At 42.4% G+C, this 16765-nt stretch overlaps 1 protein-coding gene across 1 annotated transcript in view; it reads right to left on the reverse strand.

Annotated features, from left to right (window-relative positions):
• Positions 1–102: 102 nt before the first annotated feature.
• The window catches only part of pgap3 (post-GPI attachment to proteins phospholipase 3), a 28978-nt gene continuing 12315 nt past the window's right edge, over positions 103–16765 (reverse strand). Inside the window, exons 7-8 of the mRNA XM_087977698.1 lie at positions 14010–14214; positions 103–2461 (exon numbers count right to left, since the gene is read on the reverse strand). Of these exons, the coding sequence (XP_087833824.1) occupies positions 2413–2461; positions 14010–14214 (254 nt within the window). The 3' untranslated portion in view covers positions 103–2412. The remainder of the gene's footprint in view (positions 2462–14009; positions 14215–16765) is intronic.

Raw genomic sequence — 16765 nt, forward strand, 5'->3', positions numbered from 1 at the left:
TCATCTTAAGTTCCCATTGGCAAGGTAATGATCCCCTAACCACAGTTTTCATGTAATAGTGCTCCTATGAGTTATGATGTTAAGAATTCCCAGATTCAGACAGATTTATTAAAAACTTTATTCGTTTATTCAAAATTATTTCAGACATTCAGTGAATGGGTTTAACCACTCAATTCAGACATTTCAGGGTGCCCGGCGAATGCATTAAACAGGAGAAAGCTTACTCATAAATTACTGAATAATTCTAACTCTAATCTGTGCAGCAGTCTTGTGACCAACTTCACCTATGACTTCCAATACAAAAACAGCATCTGGAGCAGGAGACAGAGATAGGAGCAGGGTAGTGGAGTCTTGCTGCTACAGGTGTGCACAGAATCACAATGAAGTCAAAGTAGCAAATTCAGTGCACGAATGTGGTGTGAAGGACATTTTCTGGGCTGATTGAATCTGAGCAAAGAGTGAATGAAGCCTCCACTCCTTCCTTCCTTCCATCGTTTACCCCTCCACAGGCTCTATCTCATACCCAGAAACACAGTCAGGCTGCTCCAGGTATTTTCTACCACTTGGTGGCAGAGCTGAAAAGGAAACACAATCTTAGATTTTTTTGTAAAGATGCAGTTGACTAGCGGGGGCTCAGTCCAAACACCAAAAGGTGGAAACACAGTCATGGAGACCCTGGAGTGTCAGAGGCTGAGAGGTGACCTTATAAAATCACAAGGGGCATGAATAGGATAAATAGGCAAGGTCTTTTCCTTGGGATGGGGGAGTTCTGAACTACAGGGCATAGGTTTAGGGTGAGAGGGGAAAGATATAAAAGGGACCTAAGGGACAACTTCTTCACACGGAGGGTGGTGTTTCTATGTAATGAGGAAGTGGTGGAGGCTGGTACAATACAGCATTTAAAAGGCATCTGGATGGGTATATGTATACGAAGGGTTTGAGGGATATAGGCCAATTAGGACTTATACACTTGGTGGCAAGGACCTGGCGAGTGTTGCTGAACAGAGACCTTGGAGTGCAGGTTCATAGTTCCTTGAAAGTGGAGTCGCAAGTAGATAGGATAGTGAAGAACATGCAAAAAGAAAGTGCAAATACTAAAAGCCATAATGCAAGGGTCAAGCCCTCCCACAAAATCATCATTGTCCTCACTTAGAAAGGACAAAAGTAACACAGCTGCAACCAGCCAGAGAAATAAAAAAAAGACAACAGTTCCCTAATGAGAACTAAAATATAACAGTATACACTGGCCATGTAGCCAGTCAGCTCAGAAATCAGTTCTCAAAAAAGAACATGGAGTGCAGTTAGGATTTCAATATCTCAGATAAAATTATCTCCCCAACCAATGGTTCTGATTAAAAATGGACATGGAGCAGCATTTTGGGCAGGGAGTGGTTATTTGGCCCCTAGTCTCTGTGCCAAATCTCTAGAAGAGAATCATAGCCAGTTCTACTCTCCTCCTCTTTTCCCAAATTCCTCTTGTCAAGACAGTTTCTTTATTAATTTCTGATTTTAATTGCAGATAAATGTGAAATGAATTGTTTTAAAAACTCATTCGAAGTGGTGTAAACACGGTTGCTTGTTCAAGTAGTGCAGGAAGGTTAATTAACAGTTCACAGACCAAAGGCCCTTTGCCTGCCAACAATGATGAGTTTGTGTCCCAAGAAGTTGAACAGCTTGTGGGTGTTAACGATACGGCCAAAGGCATTCAGACCTCTGGAAGGGCGGTGGAGTCTTTCTCTATAGTTACAAAAGTTAAAGCATAAAGAAAGCCAATTTGTTTTCCCTCACAGTTGCTGTAAACTGGCTTCTAACCCATAGCTAAGAGACCTGGCAATTTGTCAAATAGTTGCTCTGTGCCCTCTATGCGGAAGTAATACATTCCTGAAGAAAGATGGAGAAACAGCAAATCCTGACAAGTAAAAGTATCAATGCAGACAGACACCATTGAAATGCCTTCAGTTTTTCCTTCCATATATAACACCAATTCTTTGTTTGGCTGTGTCTGTGCCAGGTGAGTTTTAAGGGGCTGGAGTTTTAATTAGTTGAAGTATATGTCGACAGTTCATATTTGTTCATCTGTAGCTCGAATCTATTTGTAATAAATAATAGTTCTTGTTTTATACAGAAATCTGGCATGTATTTTCTGTTAAGGAGAGTCTAAAAAGGCAGATAAACTGGGAAACTATTCTGATAAAATCTTAACTTTTGTGATGACTCTGGGAATAACAGAGTTTGACTTTCAGCACATCATCCCAGTGAGATGTGTCCTCTGCTTCAGGGTTCTGAGTCTTGACAGAATCCTGTCTTGCATCAACTGGTCAGCTTTAGTAGTGAGCAGTGTAATGTCCACGCAGGTGAGTGAGAACTGTCTCATATGTTCACATTCAGATGCAACAGCTCACAGGCAATTGCTTATTCCATTTTCACATAAAGGAGGTGCCGACTGTCATCAATTAGAAAGCTGGGAGCAAAAAGAGACAGAGACAGACAAGGAGAGTGTTAATGTAATCACAATTGTATGTCTTGCTGAAATGCAACATCATCCTTATATCTACAAGGTAAAGTTTTCTACAATAAGCAGTTTAGACCAGCCTTCCAACTCCAGAATATATCCATCTGTCAGCAGAATGGAAGACCGACAACACAGACATTTACTACAAGTGATGTCCTCATGTAGAGAATGTTGAATCCAATAACAGACTCGCAAAGACCAAGGGAGACTGGTGTTCAGTATCAGGGTCTTAGAGGGGGTCTGGCATTCTGCCTTCATACTGATCTCCAACACTTACCTCATGAGCCTATAATGTGGAGGCTGCAGGCTGCCCTCTTAGAATTACAGATTTGATTTCTTGGACTGCGGTTGGAGTTGTTTAGCATATTTTAACAAGTCTATGAACACAGGACTTGAGCAAATTCAAAATGTTCTTTCTTCTGGTCTTTGATTTCGATCATATTGAGGGAAGAAGGACTTCAGTTAATAAACTTTTGTCTTGTATAGGAATATCTCAATTGGAAACAGAATTAGGCAATTCGGCCCCTCAAGCCTGTACTTTTCAATAAGTTCAGTGCTGCTCTGTTTGTTTCAAATTTCACAGCTCTAGCTAACCCTAATAATCTTTGATTCCCCTAACAAGAGTTTATCCACCTCCGCCTAAAAATTATTTAATGTCCTGTCTCCAATGCTTTCTGATGCAGAGAATTCCAAAGTTGCACAACCCTCTGAGATATACTTTGTCCTGCAAAGGTGATCCCTCATTCTAAAGCAAAGCTCTCTAGTTCTGGACTGACCCACAAGAAGAAATATCTTTTCCACATCCAACTCATTCAGGATCTTACATGGTTCAACCAAGTTATCCCTCACTTCTAAATCGCATTGGAAACAAGTATAGCGTGTCCAACCTTGACTCATGAGGAAACCCACTCATTCTAGGGATCACTAGTAAATGCCCATTGAACCACCTCCAAAGCATTTAGATCCTTCCTTCAGGAGGGAGACCCAATCTGAGAACAGTATAAAGGACACGGTCCAACCAATATTCTCTATAACTGAAACACTATGTTTACTTTTATATTCAAGTCTTCTTGTAATAAAGGACAGAATTTTTTTACCGCTCTTGATTAAATGCTGCACTTGTAAGCTAACAGTGACTACAGCACCAGAACACCTAGATCTCTGCTTATTGAAATTCTGCAGTCACTCTTCATTCAAATAACATTTTGTATTTTTTTTACTCTTAGAGTCATAACGATGTATAGCACGGAAACAGACCCTTCGGTCCAACTCGTCCATGCCGACCAAATATCCCAACCTAATCTAGTCCCATTTGTCAGCATTTGGGGTGGCACGGTGGCACAGTGGTTAGCACTGCTGCCTCACAGCGCCAGAGACCCGGGTTCAATTCCCGCCTTGGGCAACTGACTGTATGGAGTTTGCACATTCTCGTGTCTGCATGGGTTTCCTCCGGGTGCTCCAGTTTTCTCTCACGGTCCAAGGATGTGCAGGTTAGGTTAATTGGCCATGCTGAATTGCCCATAGTGTTAGGTGAGGGAGTGAATGTAGAGGAATGGGTCTGGGTGGGTGCGCTTCGGTGGGTCAGTGTGGACTTGTTGGGCCGAAGGACCTGTTTCCACACTAAGAAATCTAGTCCCATATCCCTCTAAACCCTTCCTATTCATATACCCATCCAGATGCCTTTTAAATGTTGCAATTGTACCAGCCTCCACAATTTCCTCTGGCAGCTCATTCCATACACGCACCACCCTCTGCATGAATACGTTGATAAGTCTCTTTTATATCTTTCCCCTCTCACCCTAAACCTTTGCTCTCTAGTTCTGGACTCCCCCACGCCAGGGAAAAGACTGTCTATTTGTCCGATCCATGCCCCTCATGATTTTATAAACCTCTAGAAGGTCACCCCTCAGCCTCCAAAGCTCCAGCGAAAACAGCTCCAGCCTATTCAACCTCTCCCTACAACTCAAATCCTCCAATCCTAACAACATCCTTGTATAACTTTTCTGACCCTTGCAAGTTTCACAACATCCTTCCTATAGCAGGGAGACCAGAATTGCATGCAATATTCCAAAAATGGCCTAACCAATGTCCTGTACAGCCACAACATAACCTCCCAACTCCTGTACTCAATGCTCTGACCAATAAAGGAAAGCATATCAAATGCCTTCTTCACTATCCTATCTACCTGCGACTCTACTTTCAAGGAGCTATGAACTTGCACTCCAAGGTCTCTTTGTTCAGCAACACTACCGAGGACCTTACCATTAAGTGTAGAAGACCTGGATGTAGGTTTGATCGCTGAGCTGGAAGGTTCATTTCCAGACATTTCGTCACCCTACTAGGTAACATCTTCAGTGGGCCTCCGGGTGGAGCACTGTTGATAAGTCCTGCTTTGTATTTATATGTTTATAGACATTTAAATACAAAGCAGGAATTATCAACAGTGCTTTGCCCAGAGGCCCTCTGAAGAATTTACCTTGTAGGGTGACAAAACATCTGGAAATGAACCTTCCAGCTCAGCAAGCAAACCTACAGCCAGAACCTCAAACTGAGCTACAAACCTTCTCAAAACTTGTATAAGTCCTGCTAAGGTTTGTTTTCCCAAAATGCAGCACCTCACATTTATCTAAATTAAACTCCATCTCCTCAGCCCATTGGCCCATCTGGTCAAGATCCCATTGCAATTGGAGGTAACCTTCTTCGCTCCCCACTACACCACCAATTTTGATGTCATCTGCAAACTTAATAACTATACCTCTTATGCTCATATCAGGTCATTTATATAAATGTTGAAAAGTAGTGGACCCAGCACCATCCTTGTGGAACTCCACTGGTCACAGGCCTCCAGTCTGAAAAACAACCCTCCACCACCACCCTCCTCTGTCTTCTTTCTTTGAGCCAGTTCCATTTCCAAGTGGTTAGTTCTCCCTGTATTCCGTGAGATCTAACATTGCTAACCAGTCTCCCTTGGGGAACCTTGTCGAATGCTTTACAGAAGTCCATATAGATCACGTCTACCACTCTGCCCTCAATCCCCTTTGCTACTTCTTCAATAAACTCAATCAAGTTCGAGAGATATGATTTCCACGCACAAAGCCATGTTGACTATCCCTAATCAGTCCTTGCCTTTCCAAATACATATAAATCCTGTCCCTCAGGACTCCCTCCAACAATTTGCCCATCACAGAACACAAGCTTACCAGTCTATAGTTCCCTGGCTTGTCCGTACCACCTTTCTTAAATAGTGACATTATGTTAACCACTCTGTGACTACTGATGACACAAATATCTCAGCAAAGGGCCCAGCAATCACTTCTCTAGCTTCCCACAGAGTTTAGGGTACACCTGATCAGGTCCTGGGGATTTATCCATTTTTACACATTTCAAGACATCCAGCACTTCCTCCTTTGTAATATGGACATTTTTCAAGATATCACCATCTACTTCCCTACATTCTCTATCTTATATGCTCTTCTCCACAGTAAACACTGATGCAAAATACTCATTTAGTATCTCCCCCATCTCCTGAGGCTCCACACAAAAACCTTGCTGATCTGTAAGGGGCCCTATTCTGGCTCCAGTTATCCTTTTGTCTCATGCATTTGTAAGAACCCTTTGGATTCTCCTTAACCCTGTTTGCCAAAGCTATCTCGTGTCCTTTTTGCCCTCCTCATTTTCCTCTTAAGTATACTAGATTGGGTTGGGATATCTGATTGGGTTGGACCAAAGGGTCTGTTTCTGTGCTGTACATCTCTATGACTATAACTCTATACTCCTACTGCCTTTATACCTAAAGGCTTCACTCAATCTATCCTGTGTACACCTGACATATGCTTCCTTCTTTTCCTTAACCAAATTCTCAATTTTTTTAGTCATCCAGCATTCCCTACACCTACCAGCCTTTCCTTTCCCCCGAAAGGAATATACTGTCTCTGGACTCTTGTTATCTCATTTCTGAAGGCTTTCCATTTTCTAACCGTCTCTTTACTTATGAACATCTGTCCCCAATCAGTTTTTGAAAGCTCTGTCTAATACTGTCAAAATTAATCTTTCTCCAATTTAGAACTTCAACTTTTAGATCCGGTCTATCCTTTTCCATCACTATTTTAAAACTAATAGAATTATGGTCCCTGGCCCCAAAGTGCTCCCCCACTGACACCTCAGTCACCTGCCTGCCTTATTTCCCCAAGAGTAGGTCAAGTTTTGCACCTTCTCTAGTAGGTACATCCACATACTGAATCAGAAAACTTTCTTGTACACACTTAAATTAGATTAGATTAGATTAGATTCTCTACAGTGTGGAAATAGGCTCTTTGGCCCACCAAGTCCACACCAACCCTCCGTAGAGTAACCCATCCAGACCCATTTCCCTCTGACTAATGCACCTAACACTATGGGCAATTTAGCATGGTTAATTCACCTGACCTGCACATCTTTGGACTGTGGGAGGAAACCGGAGCACCGAGAGGAAACCCACGCAGACACGGGGAGAATGTGCAAACTCCACACAGTCAGTCGCACGAGGCTGGAATCGAACCCGGGTCCCTGGCGCTGTGAGGCAGCAGTGCTAACCACTGAGCCACCATGCCACCCACAATTCTGTTCCATCTAAACCTTTAACACGATGGCAGTCCCAGTCTATGTTTGCAAAGTTAAAATCCCCTACCATAACCACCTTATTGTGCTTACAGATAACTGAGATCTCCTCACAAATTTGTTTCTCAATTTCCCACTGATTATTGGGGGTCTATAATACACTCCCAATAAGGTGATTATCCCTTTCTTATTTCTCAGTTCCACCCAAATAACTTCCCTGGATGTATTTCCGGGAATATCCTCCCACAGTGCGGCTGTAGGGCTATCCCTGGTCAAAAATGCCACTCCCCCTCTTCTCTTGCCTCCCTTTCTATCCTTCCTGCAGCATTTGTATCCTGGAACATTAAGCTGCCAGTTCTGTCCATCCCTGAGCCATGTTTCTGTAATTACTATGATATTCCAGTCCCATGTTCCTTATCATGCCCCGAGTTCACCTGCCTTCCCCGTTAGGCCTCTTGCATTGAAATAAATGCAGTTTATCAGTCCTATCTTTTTTCTCTGCTGTTCCTTCCTGCCACTGACTGTTTGACTCTTTTTTTCTCAATTGTACCAGTTTCAGATTGATCTCTTTCCTCACTATTTCCCTGGGTCCCACACCCCAACCTTACAAGTTTAAATCCTCCTGAGCAGCTTTAGCAAATCTCCCTAACAGTATAATAGTCCCCTTCCAATTCAGATGCAATTAGTCCTTCTTGCACAGGTCACTTCTACCCCAGAAGAGATTCCAATGATCCCAAAACATAAATCCTCCTCCCCTGCACCAGCTCATCAGCCATACACTCATCTCCTCTATCCTCCTATGCCTACCCTCACTAGCTCACAGCACCAGGAGTAATCCAGATATTACTACTCTCAAGGATCTCCTTTTTAAATTCCTGCCTAACTCTATATTCTCCCTTCAGAATCTCATCCTTTTCCCGTCCTATATCATTAGTTCCAATGTGTACAACAAACTCCTGCTGGACCCTCTCTCCCTTGAGAACATTCTGCACCCTCTGAGACATCCTTGATCCTGGAACCAGGAGGCAACACACCATTCTGATTTTTTTACTGCTGGTCACAGAAACATCTGTCTGTGCCTCAGACTAGAGAGTCCCCTAACACAATCTCTTGGAACCAGACGTACCCCTCATTGCATTAGTGCCAGTCTCGATACCAGAAACTTGGCTGTTCATGCTACGTTCCCCTGAGAATCCATCACCTCCTGCATTTTCCAAAACACCATACTTGTTTGAAATGGGGATAGCCACAGAATACTCCTGCACTACCTGCTTACCTTTCCTGGAGTTAGCCCATCTATATGACCGTATCTGCGGCTTTTCTTCCTTCGTATAACTGCCATCCATCACTTGTTCTTGTATTGTCTCTAATTGTCGCTCCAACTGATCCATTCGGTCTAATAGAATTCACAACCAACGGCATTTATTGCAGATGTAATCCTCAGTAACACGTAAACTCTCCCTAAACTCCTGCATCCGATAAGAAAAGCATATCACTCTACTAAAGGCCATTTTTGCTTCTTCCTATCTACAGACCCAGAAAATAGCACCGTCTCATTCCTCTACAAACACTGCTCCAGGCTATCTTAATACTTATGGCTTATATTTAAGCTTAATCAAGAGACAAATCTCAGTAAAACATAATCAAGAAATAATCCACTCTACTCACTATTATAGATTTTCAGCAAGGCCACACTTAAAACTATTCACTTATCTGTTTCTGTGTTGCGACCTCTCCCAAACAGGTTCCTCAAAGATCAGTTGTGAATTTCACTGTTTGTTAATTTTCCTAGACGCATGCCAATGTCCAGCGATACATCAATTCAACAGCAAAGGCAGTAACTGTGCAGGTTCACCGCTGTCAGTTTGCAGTGTGGATTTCTTTCTCTCTCTCTCTCCTGCACTGGCTTGACCATGTGCTGTCTTTGTCCGTTCCTCTCCCTTTTAAAAGTGCCATGTTTGAATTTTTATTTCTCTCCAAAGTTCCAAAACAATGCAACAGCATATAAAACAGTAATTGTGGCTCCTGGAATTCGAGAAAATCACCTCCAACACCTAAAATACCTCAAAAAAAGGTGCAGCCTGTTACAGTCAGAATTTCTTCCCATCCTCCATCTTGGATTACTCAGAATCCTCTTCTTGCTAATTTCACATTTTCCCCCATTACAATACATCTGTTAGATTTTTGCCCAATCTATCAATACTCATCTCCAGTCTCATGTCACCTTCACAGCATATTTTCATAGCTATCTTCATGTCATCTTCAAACTTTATCCACCATGCCTCACTCTCCTCATTAAGTCATCGATATAAATTGCAAAGCCCTCCAGACACATCCCGATGAGATTGCACTTGTTGCGTCCTGTGGCATTTTCTCAAATGTCTTCTGCAAGTTCAAGACCAATGTGTCAATGGACTCCCCTTTATCCACAGTTACTACTTCAAGGAACTTCAATTAATTTCTTCCTCACAGAAAATACTGACTCTTCCTGACCACCTTGAGCTCTCTCCCCCCCCGCCAAAAAGTGGTCAGTTCCAGCTTCCTTAAATGATTAGTTCTAACATCTTACCCAAAACGGATGTCAAGCTAACTGGCCTCGGTTTCTGGTTTTCTGCCTTCTTCCCTCATTGAATACAGATTTTATTTCCTATTTTCTAGCTTACAGAACCTTCCAGAATATATGACTTTTGAAAAATTAACGTCAGCGCATCTACTCCTCAGCCACCTCTTTCAAGACATTAGGATAAAGTGTACCAAGACAGAAGGATTTGCCAGTGTACAATAACATCAGTTGGCTCAGTATTGCTTTCCTAATGATTATAATTTCATCAAGTTCCTCCCCTCAAACTCATTTACAACTGTTACTGGGTTATTTTGTATCCTCTACAGTGAAGAGGAACAGCAAAATATATTTCATTCACCATTTCCATATTTTCTCCTATTGACTCCCCATTCTCATTCTCTAGCAGATCACTCACTGAACATTTGTCTTTAAATCCCTGCAGAAACTCTTGTTGTCTGTCTTCACGTTTCTAATTAGCGCCCTCTCATGCTCTTTCTTCCTTGTGATTTAACCTTTTGTTCATTTCCTTCCGTTCTTTTTATTCTGATGAATCATCTGATCCACCACTCATCTTTATGGAAATAAGCTTTGTGCCAACTTAAATTTGATGCTTCCCTCAACTTTAGTTAATCATGGATGGTTGTTCCTTCCTCCAGAGCTTTCTTTACAGTAGGAATGTTATCTATCCCGAGAGCTCTGAAATATCCTCTAAACGCTTGCCATACTTCTCTATTGATCCATTTCTCAGCCCTGTATTCAAGTTCACTTCAGCTAGCTCAGCTTCCAAGTCCACATAGTGGCCTTGATTTAAGTTTAAAACACTGATCTCACATTTGCTTCTTTATCAGGTTAGATCTAAAATTCAATTAGTATTGTGGTCGCTGCTGTCCAGAAATGCCTTTACACAGAGGCCATTAATTAATCCTATTTCATTAAACAAGACCAATTTTAATATAATCTGCTCTGATTGGTTCAAGGACTTGATACTCTAAGGACCTACCTTAAAAACATTCTATAAACTCCTCATCCAGGCTACCACAGCCAAGCTTGTTTTTCCAGTTTATATGAAGATTAAAATCATCCATGGTTATTGCTGTCCCTTTATCACAAACACCCAAATTATTACTTCTTGCATATTTTGCCCCATTTTACTGTTGGTGGGGTGGAGTGTCCGGTAGGTCTCTCCCACTAGCAACTTCTTTACAACTGCTCATCAACCATCAGAAAGCTAAGCTAGTTCAGAAGTCTCCTGTGGCTATTCCTCTCTCAAACAGATATTCCATTTCAGGTACTGTTGAAAGGGCTAGTCTCTTTCAGAAAAATAGAAATGGGAGTCAGAGCTTGGGCAGAAGGAATGAACCTTGTGTTAAGTGGGGTTTGCCAATATTTAAAAGAATAATTGATATAGGGAACTTTCCTGTCAGGGGAACAGGCAGGAGGTTCTGCAGCAGTGAGTGTGAATCTAAGATAGTATTTTGCCTTAGTGGTGCCAGGATTCAGGACTACCCAAAATTCTTGAAGCATATTGTCAAAGGGGAGAGATTGAGAAGCTGGAAGCTGTTGTATCCATTGGTAGGAATGCAATAGTTAGGGAAAGGGTTAAGGCTTTGCAGAATGAATACAAGAGGTTAGGTAGAACGCTAAAAAGCTGAACCTCAAAAGATAATCATCTCTGGTTGACTCTTGGTGCCACATGCTAGTGAGAGTAGGAATAAAAAGATAGGACAGTCAAATCAATGGTTGAAGAGATTGTGCAATGGGCAAGTATTCAGATTTTTGGTTCATTGGAATCTCTTCTGGGGTAGAAAAGACCTGTTCAAAAGGCATCACCTGAAATGGAAAGGGATCAACATTCTGGCAGAGAGATTTGCTAGTTCTATTTCAGAAGTAAAGAAAAATTCTGGATGGGAGGAACCACCATCCACAGTTAACTAAAGAAGATGGGGAAAAAATCAAATCTAAGGGAAAAAAGCTTCTAATGCTTCTAATAAAGATGATTGGTAGGCCAGATGGCTTGTCAGAATATAAAGCACCTTTATACTAAAACAGAGTGGGAATGAAGATTCCTAAGTATAAAGTATAAAGAAGTGCATGGTTCTGAATCAGAAAAGAGCAATTGAATTAGAAAAGACAGACAAGAGCAAGTCAGAAAACAAGGTAACTGAAGAATTAAACTACATTTATTTCAATGCAGGGGATCTTACAGTCAGGCTGATGAACTCAGGGTATGTGTAGGAACATGGGACCGGGATGTCGCAGTTATTACAGAAACTAGGCTGAAGAAAGGACAGGAGGGACAGAAGAGGAAGTGCTGGAAGTCTTAGAATACATAAAGATAGATTAATCTCTGGGACCTGATTAACTGTATCTCAGGACGTGTGGAAGTTAGGGAGGAAATTGTGGGGCCCCTAACAGAAATATTTGTATCTTCTATAACCACAGGTGAGGTGCTCGAGGACTGGAGGGTGATGAGTGTTGTGCTTTAAAGGAGAAGTGTGTGAACTACAGATCTGAGTGCCTGATATTGGTGTTGGGTAGGTTGTTGGAGGTGATTCTGAAAGATAGGATTTACATCTATTTGGAGGGGCCAGGACTGATTAAAGATAGCCACAGCATGGTTTTGTGCAAGAGAAATAGCGTTGCACTAACCTGATCAAGTTTTTTGAGAAAGTAACCAAAAAGATTGATGATGACAGAACAGTGGACATTGCTTACATGTACTTTACCAAATCCTTTGACAATGTTCCACATGGTAGACTAATTAGTAAAGTTAGATTACATAGGATTCAGGGTGAGCTTGCCATTTGGATACAAAATTGCCTTAACTGGAGACAGAGTAAGGCGATGGAGGGCTGTTTTTCAGACTGGAGTCCTGTGACCATTCACGTTCCACAAGGATTGGTACTGGGTCCACTTTTGTTCATCACTTATATGAAATAATTTGGATGAGAATATAGGATGCATGGTTAGCGAGTTTGACCACGACCACCAATTTTGGTGTTGGTTGCAATGAAGAAAATTGTCTAAGATTACAAAGAAATCTTGATCAATTGGGTCAATGAGCTGAGGAGCGGAGATGGAGGTTAATTTGGATAAATGCGAGGTATTGCACTTTGGTAAAACAAACAAGGGCAGGACTTATATAATTAATGATAGGGGCTGGGGTAGTGTTGTAGAACAGAGATACCTAGGGATTCAGGTACACAATTCTTTGAAATCTGCACCACAGGTAGACAAGGTGGTTAAGAAAGCATTTATCACTTTTCATAGAAATAGAATCCTTCCAGTGGGGAAGCAGACCATTTGGCCCATCAGCCACATCGACCTTCTGAACAGCATCCCATCCAGACCAATCACACACCCTGTCCCTGTAGCCCTGCATTCCCCAAGGCAACCCATTTAGCCTGCACATCCCTGGATGCTATAGTCAATTTAGCATGGTCAATCTACCTAACCTGCACATTTTTAGACTGTGGGAGGAAACCCACAGACATGGGGAGAATGTGCAAACTCCACACAGTTAGTCGCCTGAGGCTAGAATCAAAATCTGGGGTCCCTGCAACCGTGAGGCAGCAGTGCTAGCCACTGAGCCACCATGCCTTCATTGCTCAGCCCTTTGAGGACAGGAGTTGGAATATCATGTTGAAGTTGTACAGGATTTTAAGGCCTCTGAAGTACTGTGTACATTTCTGGTCGCTGTGCTATAGGAAGGATATTATTAAACTAGAGAGGGTCAAGAAAAGATTTATCAGGATATTGCCGGGAATAGAGGGGTTGAGATATCAAAATAGCTGGGACTTTTTTTTCCACTGAAGCTTAGGAGGTTGAAGAGGTGACCATATAGAAGTTTAAGGTCATAAGGGGCATAGATAAGATAAATAGCAAGGGTCTTTTCCCTAGGGTAGGGGAGTTCAAAATTAGAGGGCATATTTTTAGGGCGAGAAGAAAATGTTTTAAAAAGGACATGCTGGCAACCACAGTGGTTTGTGTATGGAATGAACTACCAAAAGAAGTGGTAGATGCAGGCAATTACAAAGTTTAAAAGACATTTGGATAAGTTCATGAATCTGAAATGTTTGGAGGGATATGGGCCACACATAGGCAAGTAGGACTTGTTTAGTTTGGTAAATGGTTGGTGTGGACTAGTTGAACTCAAGGGTCTGTTTCCGTGCTGTATGACTGAATTGCTAAATATCTGATGAGATTTTTCAGGGATGTTGGGAAAAGCCAAGTGCAGTGAATAACAGGATAACTTGAAGGAGAAAGTGAAGCCACAGTGAACTGCATGACGCCCTCCTTAGCGAAGACAGCTACAGAATAGTAAATCTCATCACTGACCTGTAAAAAAGGAATGGCACAGGGATGGTGCTGAAATGCCAGACTGCATGAGCATCAAACACCCACAGCAATGGAGGGAAGTCCAGGAGTTCAAGCAAAGCCAGTCCATGCAGCATCATGACAACCACCATACACTTCCACACATAGGGGAGGTGACATCGGTTCCAGAGGCACCAGCTGAGCCACCACAGGAGGTTAATCAACCCTGAAACCAGACAGTAAAATGCAGGCACATGAACATCTTAACATGAAAAATAACATACAACTCAAGTCTGCTCCTTCCTTCTGGAAAACCCTGGCTGGACTTTTACTTCAATCCTATTTTCTCAACCAATTCCCAAATCTCTTGATTAGAGAGTACAAAAGATTAGCCATCTTAAATCTTGAACATACCCAAGAGGCAAACCTCCACAGACTTCTGGAGTAAACAATACCAAAGATTCAGTGCTTGTTCTCCAAAATATTTCTTCTCAGATGACTCAAAGCTGGTGGGAAGTGAACAGTGAAAACGATGCTGAAATGTTTGAGAGATTCAGATAAGTTGAATGAATGGGCAAATGCATAGCTGGTGCAGTATAATGTGGATAAATGTGGAGTTATCCACTTTGGTCGCAAAAACAGGAAGGCAGATTATTTCCTGAATGTCTATAAACAAAAAGGGGAATGCACATGATATCACAGTGACCTCAAACACCAGTTGCTGCAGGTAAGCATGTAGAAAGTGAAGACAAATGGTATGAAGGCCTTCATAGCGAGATAATTCAAGTATAGGTGCAGCGATGCTTTGCCACAATTATGTTGGAGAAAGTGAGGACTATAGATGCTGGAGATCAGTTAAAGAGTGTGGTGCTGGAAAAGCACAGCCGGTCAGGCAGCATCAGATTCTCCTGCTCCTCTGATGTTGCCTGACCAGCTGTGCTTTTCCAGCACCACACTCTTTGATTGCAGTTATATCAGGCCTTAGTGAGACCCCACGTGGAGTACTGCTTGCAGTTTTGTTCTCCTTATCCGAGGAAGTATGTTCTTACTATGGAGGGAGTGCAACAGATGCAGGAAGCATGCTCCCAGAACCAAGGGTCACAGGATACAGGGTCAGCTGTTAGAAATAGCTTGACCCAGAGAGTGGTGGGCCTGTGGAATTCTCTACCATGGAAAGCAGTCAAGGCCAACACATCATGTGATTTCAAGAAGAGTAGGATATAGTACATTAGATTAGATTAGATTAGATTAGATTACTTACAGTGTGGAAACAGGCCCTTCGGCCCAACAAGTCCACACCGCCCCGCCGAAGCACAACCCACCCATACCCCTACATTTACCCCTTACCTAACACTACGGGCAATTTAGCATGGCCAATTCACCTGACCTGCACATCTTTGTGACTGTGGGAGGAAACCGGAGCACCCGGAGGAAACCCACGCAGACACGGGGAGAACGTGCAAACTCCACACAGTCAGTCGCCTGAGGTGGGAATTGAACCCGGGTCTCTGGCGCTGTGAGGCAGCAGTGCTAACCACTGTGCCACCGTGCTGCCCACTTGTAGCTAAAGGGATCAAATGACGTTGGGGACAGCAGGAACAGGTTATTGAGTTGGATGACCAGCCATGTTCATAATGAACGGTGGAGCAGGCCAGAGCGCTGAAGCACTTACTCCTGCTATTTCTTTTTAGGTTTTATGTCTGCCCTAAACGCATCTTTACTCACTCACCCTGGAAATTTCTCCCATGCCAGGAATCAAACATCAAGCATACTCTCTCTACTTTTTTTTAATCTGCAAGTAAGCTCCACCAACAAAAGACAGGCTTCAATTTAGAAAAAAAGAGATATTGCATTTGTGTAATACAAATAAGGACATAATTTAAAATTAAGGGACCTTGAGTAGTCTTGCAGAACAGAGACACCTAGGGGTTGAGGTACAAAATTGTTTGAAATTTGAATCACAGGTAGACAGGGTAGTTAATGTGGCGTTTACCATGCTTGCCTTCATTGCTCAGACCTTTGAATATAACAGTTGGATTGTCATGTTGAGCTTACACAGGATGTTGGTGAGGTTTCTTCTGGAGTAGTGTGTGTAGTTCTGGTTACCTGGCTACAGAAAGGCTATTATTAAACTGGGGAGGGTTCGGAAAAGATTTACCAGGATGCTACTAGGAATGGGGGGGCTTGAGATATAAAAATAGACTGGATAGGCTGGAACTACTTTTCACTGGAGCATAGGAGACTGAGGGGTGATCTTACTGAGATTTATAAAATCGTGAGGGGCATAGATAAGGCGAGTTCAAAACTAGGGGGCACATTAATGTGAGAGAGGAGAAAGATTTAAAAAATGACTTGAGGGGCAACTTTTTTTTTTGAAAAGCACAGCATAGTTCATGTGTGGAATGAATTGCCAAAGAAAGTGGTGGATGCAGATAGTTACAAAGACATTTCATTTAAATGACATTTGGATAAGTTCACGAACGGGAAAGGTTTGGAAGGATATGGGCCAAATGGAGGCGGTGAGAGTAGTCAAGTTTAGCAACATGGTCAGCATGAATTGGTTGCATCATAGTTTCCATATTTCATGACTAAGTGCCAGACAGGGACAGGATAGGGTTAGGTACAGAGTAAAGCTCCCTCTACTTTTTCAAACTGTTCGTTAAACTTTTTCTACTCATTTGAATTGCTAGCAAAGCTTCCTCTACACTGTCTCCATCAAACACTCCCCAGGACAAGCTGCACGGGCCTCACTACAGAGTAAAGATCTTGGTACTTAA

The sequence above is a fragment of the Chiloscyllium plagiosum genome, unplaced genomic scaffold, assembly GCF_037043375.1.
Source record: "Chiloscyllium plagiosum isolate Xiang-an unplaced genomic scaffold, Cpla_swu_hap1 HiC_scaffold_32, whole genome shotgun sequence".
NCBI classification, from domain to species: domain Eukaryota; kingdom Metazoa; phylum Chordata; class Chondrichthyes; order Orectolobiformes; family Hemiscylliidae; genus Chiloscyllium; species Chiloscyllium plagiosum.